The sequence below is a fragment of the Cyclopterus lumpus genome, chromosome 7 (assembly GCF_009769545.1).
Source record: "Cyclopterus lumpus isolate fCycLum1 chromosome 7, fCycLum1.pri, whole genome shotgun sequence".
In the NCBI taxonomy this organism is placed as follows: domain Eukaryota; kingdom Metazoa; phylum Chordata; class Actinopteri; order Perciformes; family Cyclopteridae; genus Cyclopterus; species Cyclopterus lumpus.
In genome coordinates, this window is record NC_046972.1 from 5,318,468 (window position 1) to 5,330,144 (window position 11,677).

At 42.6% G+C, this 11,677-nt stretch overlaps 2 protein-coding genes across 6 annotated transcripts in view; one reads left to right on the forward strand and one right to left on the reverse strand.

The window, feature by feature from the left end:
* Positions 1-3,036, forward strand: part of hdac7a (histone deacetylase 7a) — a 57,924-nt gene extending 54,888 nt beyond the window's left edge. For all 5 annotated transcript variants that reach the window (XM_034536767.1, XM_034536768.1, XM_034536766.1 and 2 more), the window contains one exon: positions 68-3,036. In XM_034536767.1, coding sequence (XP_034392658.1) covers positions 68-110 — 43 coding nt within the window. In that variant the 3' untranslated portion in view covers positions 111-3,036. The remainder of the gene's footprint in view (positions 1-67) is intronic.
* A 5,899-nt stretch (positions 3,037-8,935) lies between these two features.
* LOC117733699 (twist-related protein 2-like) lies at positions 8,936-10,010 on the reverse strand. Its single transcript, XM_034537522.1, has one exon. It carries the CDS (start codon positions 9,959-9,961, stop codon positions 9,314-9,316), a length of 648 nt encoding a protein of 215 aa, XP_034393413.1. The 5' UTR covers positions 9,962-10,010; the 3' UTR covers positions 8,936-9,313.
* Between the last annotated feature and the right edge of the window lie 1,667 nt (positions 10,011-11,677).

Consider the following 11,677-nt stretch of genomic DNA (forward strand, 5'->3'; position numbering starts at 1 on the left):
TCACACTTTCACTCCCCCAGCTCTCCACTCACGTCTGCCCCCCCCCCCCCTCCTCCTCCTCCTCCAGCCTCCCCGACGAGCCGATGGAGGACGACAGCAACTCCATGTAACCGAATCCGACCAAATCGAACCTTCAGGATTCGGACCCACGAAACACCTGGAGCCTCGGATCTGCTGCATTGTCACACGATGGGGGGAGGGGGGCGTGTTTGTAATTCCACTGAGCCCCACCCATCTGCCTTATCCAAACTCGCGCACATCCACCGACAACACACAATACTGAGCCTCTGACCTGCAGTACGAGCACCGCTCAGCTGGGAAAACCTTCTGAAATCTCACCAAAGAGACTTTTAATACCTTCCGTGTCTCCTGACTGACATTGGGATTGGTGTGTGTGTCCAGAGGTCCAGCGGCACAGCTCTGTGACCACAAACCGTAGAGCAACAGACAAAATGCCGTCCAGCTCTGATTTCTCTTGACACACTATGTACCAGCAGACATTTTTTATTGCCTTAACTTTGCCTTAACGTGAGGACCAACGGGGTTTTCAGAACGACGAGACTTCACGTCATAAATCCCTCTGGCTTTATGAATGAAGCTATGACATCAGACGCATACGCAGAGAGGAAGAGGAAGTGGCCACGGCGTGCAGAAAGAATACAGTAAATAAGAAACAGAGATTGTCTGCTTTAATGATGTCATTACATGCAGTTTAACCACTAAAAGAAGACAACAAAGAACTGGAGGAAAAGAGAGAGGGGGGAGAAAAAAAACGAAGACACAACAAGGACAACTGTGGTTTTGTCGAAACAAAGAAAAAGGCAAAAGTCCTTGTTGTTTTATTGCACTGCTCATTCCATAATGTGAACCATAAGAAATTCCAAAGCTCTGGGATATAAAGAAAAAGAAAAACAACAACTCCTCTCTGTAGGTTATTTAATAGTTTGTTTGTTTTCTTTTTGAAGATTTGGATGAAAATTGTGTCTGCTATAATTGTCCCTGCTATGACTCGCTCTAAGGACGCGTATTGGCCGAAATACCAGTTGCATTTCCTATGAAGTTAATCCAAAAAGTAGGCAAGATTTTTATGAGCAGGAAGATTCTTTCACTGCTGTTCAGTGTCTTAGATGCAGAAACACACACACACACACACACACACACACACACACACACACGTACAAAGCAATGATGAACTGTCGATGTACCACTAGTATTAAATACTGTATATGATTGTTTATATTTGAGACTAAAGGAGCGTTCATTCCACTGTGGCACCACAGAGGACCATTGTATTGTTCTAGTAGCAATAATGTTAATGCACTTAATGGACATCACCCAAAGAAAAACTGCCTTAAGACAGCCTGCACTTGGCTCTGGGACTGTGTGGAAGCAACACAAGGGGCTACTAAGCAGAGCAATCCCAGTGACTCAACGTTTCCACCTGTGGATTTAGGTGAACATCATGTATGCAGACTTGTTGTTCTTCTGTTTGTTTATTTTCGATGATGAGCTTGGTTTGAATGTTTTCCAGTTCCAGGCTTTATCGCGGTCCAATTGAGGAAACTAATGCATTGTGTTTTGCTTTTGAGGTGAACTCGAGTCGTTTAGTTTGTTGTGCAGCTGCTTAACAGCAGCTCTTCTTGTCGACGTGGAGGTGACGTTGAACAATGTCCTCCCCGCCCCGCTGTCGGGGCGCGGCGAGGGCTCTGCATTCCAAAAGTGAACAGAAAACAGTATAGTTTGGAGGTTTCTGTTGAAATCCATTTTGTAAGTCTTAATAAGTCAATTTGACAAAGTTGTTATCGAGAGTTTTTGTTATAAGCTTCTAAAACTGCATCCGGGCACTAAAACATTGATGTCTGACCACTCGCACGGATTTGTCCACAACGTGTTGCCTTGGAGCTTCCGATTGACTTTTTACATCCATGAGGGAATTTGAAGCGGCACAATCGGATTTCTAACTCTTGTCTGGAAAGATTGGATTAGAGAAGAAAGAATAGATTTTAAAAAAGACCCTTGATTTTCTGTGTATATGTAGCTTTTTGTTAAAAAATAAATAAATAGCACAGTCTCCAGAGCGAGTTAATGGGACTGGTGGGGAGCGTGACCATTTAGGCATCTGGGTAGGAAACTGTATGTGTGCTCCTTTTCTTTAGTCTGACCCTGGGCATTGTCTGCCCAACAGAAGAAGGCCTTGTATATTAACACAACGACAATAGAGCGATAATTCAGATTTTGCCTTTGCAGAAGTCCCACTGCTGTTGCACTACTGCCTCATTCCAGTAGGAATTATTAGGAAAACGTTGGATTAGCGTTCTGTAATGGGTGTAACTGAAAAGCGCGTCGTTCTTTCGGTGTTGTAAATAGTGTTCCCAAGCAGCAAGTGACGGCATGGAAACAATATGCTGTGTCTCTCTTATCCGGCAGGTGCACAAGGCGCCCACGGTGTCATGGTGTGCGTGTGTGTGTGTGTGAGTGTGAGAGGGAGAGAGCATTGGCGACTGCATTTGCACTAATGCATATGTTAAATGTGTTTTGTGCATGCATTTGCCAATGTTAGCGTATGTGTGTGTGTGTGTGTGTGTGTGTGTGTGTGTGTGTGTGTGTGTGTGTGTGTGTTTGCCCGTCTCATACTGTAAATGACCTCCTGTATTATATTCCCAGTGGCTGTTCTTTCATCTTATGGAGAGGCCAGTATTGCCTCAACTCTTAATTCCCTTTATTATTGATGTCATATGTACCTTCTTAAAGAAAGACTGTAAATAGAAACTCCATGACCAAAGTACACATGTCACACATGTGCCTTGATGCATTCAGCAGTCGTGTCTGTCTGTATTGGTAACTCTTAACTAACTGGACTTACAGTAACTGTGTAGTATCTATAAACGTGACATTGACATGCTCTTCTTTATCATTTACCTGTATGTTTTACTTTCCTTCACATTTCCTTTCACGTGTATGTATAGAAAGATTGTCTATTTTGTACTGTTATTTTTGTCTTTTCCTCTTGAATAAAACGATAATTTCCAGTATAAATCTATTTTTGCCTCTTTGTCCAAACATCACCACATAAACATGAACGACAGTCTTCACAATCCCTTGAGTTCATTTCTTAATAAATGATTCACAGAGTAAACACGTGGAACAGCTGTGTGATCAAATTGTGGAAGGCTGGAAGAACAGAATATCACCAAAAAGAATTTACAGATATTTAAGGGAGAACATTTTTGAGCAAATCATTATGCCAGTTCTGTATGGAATCAGACGTGAAATGTGAAAACTACGTTGCCTGTCCTGACAAGATTCTCTCTTCAAATGTATTGTTTTTTCAGAGAAAACATTTAGACCGAAGACGGTGTCTTAGCTTAAACAATATTAGCCTGAACAAAAACTAAGTAAATGGCTCATCGCTGAAAGCCACCGAGCAATATTCATGAGTGCAGTTTGAGAGAGAAAAATACATTCTAGCTGTTCAGACGCGACTAGCCAGCAGCCATACAAATAATCTAGCTTCAGGAGATTTTATTTTGAGACGTAATTTCACATAAATATGTGAAATGACCATGAGCCTTTGAATGTGTTACAATGTGGTGGCACGTCATTTCTTAAAATCACCTTAGGTCCAGGCAACAAAACAAACGTTATGTTGAGGCAACAAAACAAACGTTATGTTGAGGCAACAAAACAAACTTTAGGTTGAGGCAACAAAACAAACTTTAGGTTGAGGCAACAAAACAAACTTTAGGTTGAGGCAACAAAACAAACGTTAGATTGAGGCAACAAAACAAACGTTAGGTTGAGGCAACAAAACAAACGTTAGGTTGAGGCAACAAAACAAACTTTAGGTTGAGGCAACAAAACAAACTTTAGGTTGAGGCAACAAAACAAACGTTAGGTTGAGGCAACAAAACAAACTTTATGTTGAGGCAACAAAACAAACGTTAGGTTGAGGCAACAAAACAAACTTTAGGTTGAGGCAACAAAACAAACTTTAGGTTGAGGCAACAAAACAAACGTTAGATTGAGGCAACAAAACAAACGTTAGGTTGAGGCAACAAAACAAACTTTAGGTTGAGGCAACAAAACAAACGTTAGGTTGAGGCAACAAAACAAACTTTATGTTGAGGCAACTTTAGGTTGAGGCAACAAAACAAACTTTAGTTTGAGGCAACAAAACAAACGTTAGATTGAGGCAACAAAACAAACATTATGTTGAGGCAACAAAACAAACGTTAGGTTGAGGCAACAAAACAAACGTTAGGTTGAGGCAACAAAACAAACTTTAGGTTGAGGCAACAAAACAAACTTTAGGTTGAGGCAACAAAACAAACGTTAGGTTGAGGCAACAAAACAAACGTTATGTTGAGGCAACAAAACAAACTTTATGTTGAGGCAACAAAACAAACGTTAGGTTGAGGCAACAAAACAAACTTTAGGTTGAGGCAACAAAACAAACTTTAGGTTGAGGCAACAAAACAAACGTTAGATTGAGGCAACAAAACAAACGTTAGGTTGAGGCAACAAAACAAACGTTAGGTTGAGGCAACAAAACAAACTTTAGGTTGAGGCAACAAAACAAACGTTAGGTTGAGGCAACAAAACAAACGTTATGTTGAGGCAACAAAACAAACGTTAGGTTGAGGCAACAAAACAAATGTTATGTTGAGGCAACAAAACAAACTTTAGGTTGAGGCAACTAAACAAACTTTAGGTTGAGGCAAAAAAAACAAACGTTAGGTTGAGGCAACAAAACAAACGTTAGGTTGAGGCAACTAAACAAACTTTAGGTTGAGGCAAAAAAAACAAACGTTAGGTTGAGGCAACAAAACAAACGTTAGGTTGAGGCAACAAAACAAATGTTAGGTTGAGGCAACAAAACAAACTTTAGGTTGAGGCAACTAAACAAACTTTAGGTTGAGGCAACAAAACAAACGTTAGGTTGAGGCAACAAAACAAACTTTAGTTCTAGGCAACAAGACCACTCTCGGGTTAGGAAAAACGTCACAAAACGTAACTTCACAATAACTCAACAACACAAACAAAGGATTCAAACTCTACTTGTGGTACATTTGAAAAACTGTCTCTTCCAGAAATCATGACCCGGTTACTCCAGATAATCTGCAGACCTCGTTGTGAGCAGTTGCGAATACATTTCTTGGTGCTTTGCCAAGCTGAGTGCCGTCTAGTTCCATCATTGGAGAGAAGGCTGAACTCCCCATGACTGATGCCTCCAACACGAGGCAACCTACAATCAAATCATCTAGATTGATACAGGTTAGAGGAAAATATGTCATTTTGATTTGGGGGTCTACCGTCTTTTTAAGGCGTCAATTTAATATTGAGCTTCAGCCCAAAAAGAACTCCCATTTTAATGCTACGTTCATGCATATTGTAGTTACAGTAATTACTAGTTTCTGACATTTAAATTGTGGATCAATAACAACGTTAAAAGTTAGGAGAAAGCCTGAAAAGCAAACACATATGGATTATTTACCTCAGACATCATTCATTAAACCCAAATATTGTGCTCTACCGTCAGTGCACGATGTTTTCTTTTACAGGACTAATGCAGTGGTCAGACATCTCATTTACATTTACATTTCTTTTGTTTTAAGTGAACGGTTATGTCTTCAAGACGCACTTTTTCAGTCATTGATATATAATTATTTCACATTTAATTTCTTTGTGACTCGATAAGCACTTGGGTACTTTTCAGTCAGCTGATAGAAACAAGCATGGATCCACAGAGCAAGCAAACTTCTCAAGTCTGAACTGACACGGCAGAAGTCTGAATGAATTACACTGTAAACATATTACATATATTAGCACATCGGGGAAGGTAAGATTATGATTCCATTTCTTTTCAACTAAGCCTCATCATGGTTCAACCCACACGCGTGTTTTCACTTCATGTGCTCGATCCGACCTCCTCAGGACGGTGTCACTGTTTGACTGACATCTACCTCACTCTCCTGTGTTGCACCTGTTCTTTTGGGGCAAGCCACACTTTTTCGTAAAAATCTTTTCATCAATTTAAATTAATTTCCGTCACCTGAGGACAACTTACAGCTGGGCTCTGAATGTAATAGTAATCATATTTAGGCCAAAATAATGTTTAAATATGCCTCAGCTTAAGATTCTTCGACTCAATTTAAGACTGGTACATTAGTACCAGTCTTAAATTGAGTCGAACAATCTAACAGTGTTGATTTAGGCCTCATAATAGCTGTGTGACTATGTTAATTAATCGTTATTTTGCATTTCCATTCACCAACACCGATCAAAGCATTTTTTCTGTAACGCTGTGTGAAAGCTTTTAATGATCTAACTCTTGCTAAAGCATCAGGATACACAACAGTAAACCTGCAGGCCACTGTAGCGTAACTGAAAAGATCAAGCCACAACTCAGAATTTGGGCCTAAAAGAGGGCTATAAATATTCCCAGGACCCTTAATTGCACATTAACGTGTTCTTTTTTGGAGGAATTAAGTGTTCCTGACTGACCAGGGAAAGGCACACAGACCTCATTAAAAAAATAAAAGACCGGGGGAAGAAGGAAGGAAGGGAAAACCAGAGAGGCAGTTTAACAAGAGAGACAGGAGACAAAGAGGGTGTGGTGCCAGTATGAGTCTTTGCACCGATCATCAACCGCTTTTACCAAAACAACAAGAATCCCGTGAATAGTTTGAAGACAGTTTAATTTCTTTAGACAAATATTGACTCGGGTATCACCACATCTAAATCTCCAGGGATTTTTTTCTGCTTGTTATATATTTCGTCATGCTGTATCAGTATCACTCAGTTCTTTTTTGCAAAGCACCACGATGTATATTCTTCAAGTAAATGCTCCTAAAAAAAAAAAAGCCAAAACAAAGCCTGTAAACTGGTGGAAAAAAGAGAAAAAAAAAGAGACAAACGCACCAATCACGGTCCGAGATTGAAGTCTTGCTTTGACTGCAGGTTAAGTGTCCTACGGTGACAGCTATAATAGAGGTTCCTTTAGAATAACATCCAGGGGGGCAAAGCATGAAACACAAAAACTGATCCAACTTGACCTGTATTGTCCACTTCTGTGTACTCTCAGTAAACGAAAGCTCTTTGTTGGTGTAGTTGGTGCAGAAATGTCCTCTTTCTCCATGTAAGTCTGCATCCTCGTCGAAATCCCATTTGCATCAAAGTCCATGTGATTAGAATGGCAGTAATGGTGGCATGGAGCAGAAGTGTACATGGAAGATCACAGTCCCCTTTGTTCAGCAGCTGGAAAGACAAACCAAAGAGACACACACGTTACTGCTGTAACCGCTCATAGTCATTTAGGAGGCACATCTGACATATTCATCATTGGATGTTGGACATATGAATGAAATAATTCCCAACAACAAAGACATCAGTGGCGGGCGCTGACCACCAACGCGATGTCATTTCATATTTCCAAGGTGCCACGAGAGGAAGATAACAATTCAATTCAAGTCATTTCATCACCGGAAAAATAAAAGAATTAAATGTCACGTTTTTATTCATAATATGCTCAAATCCACACAAGAAGTCAGAACTTTATGTAAATGTAATACAAAGTAAAGCTTGGGCGTTAAACTAAGGCTCAGTATTGAAGTATGTGTGTGGGGGGGACGGGGAGGGTTAGCAATAAGTAGTCACACTTTCTCGGTAAATAGACGAATGCTCCAAGAAGTTAGCGTGCACTCAAAAATCCCCTCAATTCTTAGAGCCAGCCACTCTCATTTTATACACTACATGCACAGGGGGCTACTTTTCCCTTTTGGCCCAAAGCGGAATTATTTTCAAATGTCAAGTGTCTTCGAACATGCCAGTGAAGGTTAGTCCTCGGAGACCACGCTCTGCCGTCTGCGGGGCTCAGTAAAAAGACTTCATTAGTCTGCAGCTGGAAACATTAGCCACCTCCCCGGGACAGTCTAATGATAGGTTGCTGGGCTTCATGCATACTGGCAATGAAGGAAGAGGTGGTTTGTCATGGATATTTATATTTACATATCTAGTACAAACAGAACTTCAACTCCCACCTCTTCAGTTTGGTTGTTTACATGGAAGCAATGCCAAATATTGCAAGTGAAGACAAAAATCAGTGTTGTAATGGCACAAAATTGTTTTTATTTATATGATTTAACAATTATGGATGTTGACTTAGTTTTTTCTTCAAACCCAAGACATGGGAGGAGGTGCTTGTTTTTATGTCCAGTGGTTCAAGCGCACGGCTTCACCTATGCACGTGTGTGTGTGTGTGTGTGTGTGTGCATAAATCAGCTCTCACCTCCTCCATCACTTCCAGTGGTTTATGGGAGCCCAGCGGGGAGCCACATCAGCCTCCCCTTTGATGGTGACACACATGATTCATGGCTTTTGCGAGGCAGTTTGTTTTCATTACGCCTCCTCGTCAGCTCGCTGTAGCTGCATCACTGTTTCGTGCAACGCAAGCAAATTTGGGCCAGAACGAGAGGAAAGAATTTCAAGAGGAGAGTTTTTTTGGCACCAGAAGAAACAAAGGGGCTTGGTTTGGGTACAAAGAGGAGAAACTTAAGTCAAGACGACGGCTGCCCGTGGCTACTTTTTCCACCGTCGCTTCTGTTAAGCGGCGGTCAGGGCTTCATGATATGTAAGTCTTGGCCAAGTGGGGGTTGAAAGGGTACGGAAAAGTCAAAGGTCCAATCTCTCTTGGAACATCCAATTCTGTCTTTCCAGTCCTGACTTTCCTCAACTCCTTTCTCTGCATTTCTTTTTTTGCTGCTCGTTAAATATTACACAACACTTCATACACTTGCTAGCCTGAGGCAGAAATAAAGTTAAATAAAAGTATTAAATGAAGTTCAAATGTGGCTCGAAGTATGCATACCTATGAAGATGACGATAGTAATGGTGCCTTTAAACAAAAGTAAAAAAGAAGAAGAAGAAGCTAGGAATCAAACACTGAGCACAATGTCCCTGTTGTGATTATTTTCTTTAACAATGTTGTTGTTGTTGAGCAGCAATAGCTGCTTTTTTGCAAAACAATAGAATTATATGATAGCGTCTGATATGTCACAACGATGAAATCCCTCCATGAAGGGATAGTGGCTTAAAAATCTGCTCCGTCAAAAGGATCCTGCTGGAGTGTCAAATAGTCTGTCCATCATCCTGGAGATGATCTAAATTGAGGTGTCAGATAGTCCGCTGGTGAGAAGACACAGTTCAGATTTCTCTTCAAACCTCTGTGTCAAGTAAGAATATTTCCCTATCGCGTGGAATTCGCCATACGTTTTAGGGCAAACGGTCAAAAGACGAACCTTGCTTTCAGGCAGGGCTAGTGACCAGCAGACATGGTCGACCAAGCCCCCTCCATCCTCCACACAGAGAAGGCGTAGCTCAGTTTCTCGTGGGCCAGGTAGTTACATCCAGCCAGCTTAGTGTCCATCTCGTCATTCTGCAGAACCTGGTACAGGAAGTCAATGTAGCGCGACGCCAACTTCAGGGTCTGGATCTTGCTCAGTTTGTCGGAGGGGAGCGTCGGGATTATCTGGCGTAACGAGGAGAAGGCGTCATTCAGAGATTGTGTCCGTTGGCGCTCCCGGATGTTGGCGATGACCCGTTGGCCGTGCGGGTCCTCGAGGGAGGAGAGATCTCCAGGACTATTACCGGGACCAGGAGAGAGGGACGGGCCAGAGGAAGGCGGCCGATGTTGAGGACTCTTTTTGACTCTTTTCGGTCCGGTCAGCGTGTAGATCTGGATGTCTTCCACTGGCTTGATCCTGCAGTCGTTTGCCGATGTGGTGGGAATGACTGTCGTAACGTGATCCTCCGTGTGTGGGCCCGTCTGCCGCTTACGCCCGTTGACCCCCGGCGTGGCTACGACAACGGGACAGGCATTAGACGTTGGTCTTACCGTGTTCTCCTCGCTGGAAACCACCCCTCCCTCATGGTGGTCATCATTAGAGTGCTCCTCCTCTCTCATGCTTGGCCACGTTTTTTTCTTCTTCTCCCTTCTCTCTCCTCTCTCCTTTACGTGACTCTCTATCCTTCACTCCTCGGAATATCTCCGGTGCTTCTCTCTTTCCCTCAATATATCTCCCCCCTCTGCTTTCCCCCGTGCAGCTTTCCTCTGTTCCGTTTCGTCTCCAGGAACTCCTTCTGTGGCGCTGCGTGTTTCTCCGGGGCCTTCTGCTGTGTTGTTCTTCTTCTTCTCCAGCAGTTCTCAGTGTTATGCTTTGTCACAGCTGAACATGTGAAGCAAAGCGGGTGAGTAATCGGCACTCAGCCTTGGATCGCCACGGTGTTTCTTCATCCACACATGTGGAAACCTGCCAATGATCCTCTTCGACAGTCTCTGTGAGTGTGAAGTGCATCGGCAAACCCGACTGCTCTCATAGTCCCGCTCCTGTAGCTGCATGTGAGACAACGGCAACCTGAATCTGACTTTTTAAAGGGAGGGAACCACGAAACTTTCAGCTGCCCACCCATCTGAGCCACCGATTGGTCCGGAGGACTCTTTTTGGACAGCTGAGCTTAAGACAACAGGAAGAACGAATCTCGAGCGATTGGTCCGATCAAAGGGACGAGGCGGAGACAAAGGTGTGCCGTACAGCCAACCAAAGCGAGCCGTTGTGACGTTGGCCTCTTGTCATAGAAGTTGCCCAAGTTTATAGGTTCCAGATTTCCTCCAAGTCGCTACCATCCCCCCCTCTCGCTGCCTGGCTCTCTGTCCCCCCTGCCTCCACTCTCAGCACCATCATCGGCTGCTTTCATTATAGTTCAGAGAAAAAGAAACAAGAATCTGTGAAAGAAGCTCCACAAATGTTTTTGTTTCTGGTTTTGAGTCGCATGGTACTTATCTCTGCTTTATAAATAGTGAAATGTGATGATTCTCCAACACATGACATTCCAGGCAGATGGAGTAATGGTTAGAAACTAAAGTAGTAATTCTTTCATTGTTCATTTTCTGGTTTTTTTTTGCAGTTGAGAAGAAAATGACAAATGTTGCAGGTGTGGCAGATCTGCCATCTTTAGAGATTGAGGAGGAATATTAATGTCTAAAAACTCTTTAAAAAGGTCACTGAAATAAATACTTAAACACAATGGTACGTCCTTAGAAACTATGGCCTCCAATCAGACTAAAGAACTTGTGTAAATAACTATGAGTCTAAAAACTAAACAAATCTTTAATAAATGATTGGAAAGTGCCTTGGCAATTTCTCAGCATAAACCTGGAGGGAGGAGGTCTAATCACAGCATTAAGAAAATATTGAGTTATGTGGATCAGAGGGCCTTTGGGACAGTGTGTTACTTTCATCCACCGAGCTACATGTAGAACAAGCCACTGTCCGGGTCCAACGTGGACTTTGCTCTCCAAACTTCTGGGCGAGCCTGTAGCATGGGTCACAGCCACACCCAGACAAGAGAACAGTCTATTGTTGTGTTGAAAACACTTGGGTCAAAATGCTTTTGAACTGGCACCGTTAGGACACAGAACAGAACTGGAAAATCTCTCCACTGAGTAAACGTAGAAGATGGCTGTTGTCCACAACAGAAAGAGTCTATTGTCCGACCACAGATGATACCATTTCACCAGAACCACCGCTCACCATGACGGCGTATGTTTGTATCGCCACAACAATACCACACTGAACCGAAACCTGTCTGGCCAGACAAGCCCACTGGAGCCTGTGTCCCA

Coding starts and splice junctions, on each gene's coding strand:
- LOC117733699 (XM_034537522.1), bottom strand. CDS start 9,961: ATGAGAGAGGAGGAGCACTCTAATGATGACCACCATGAGGGAGGGGTG.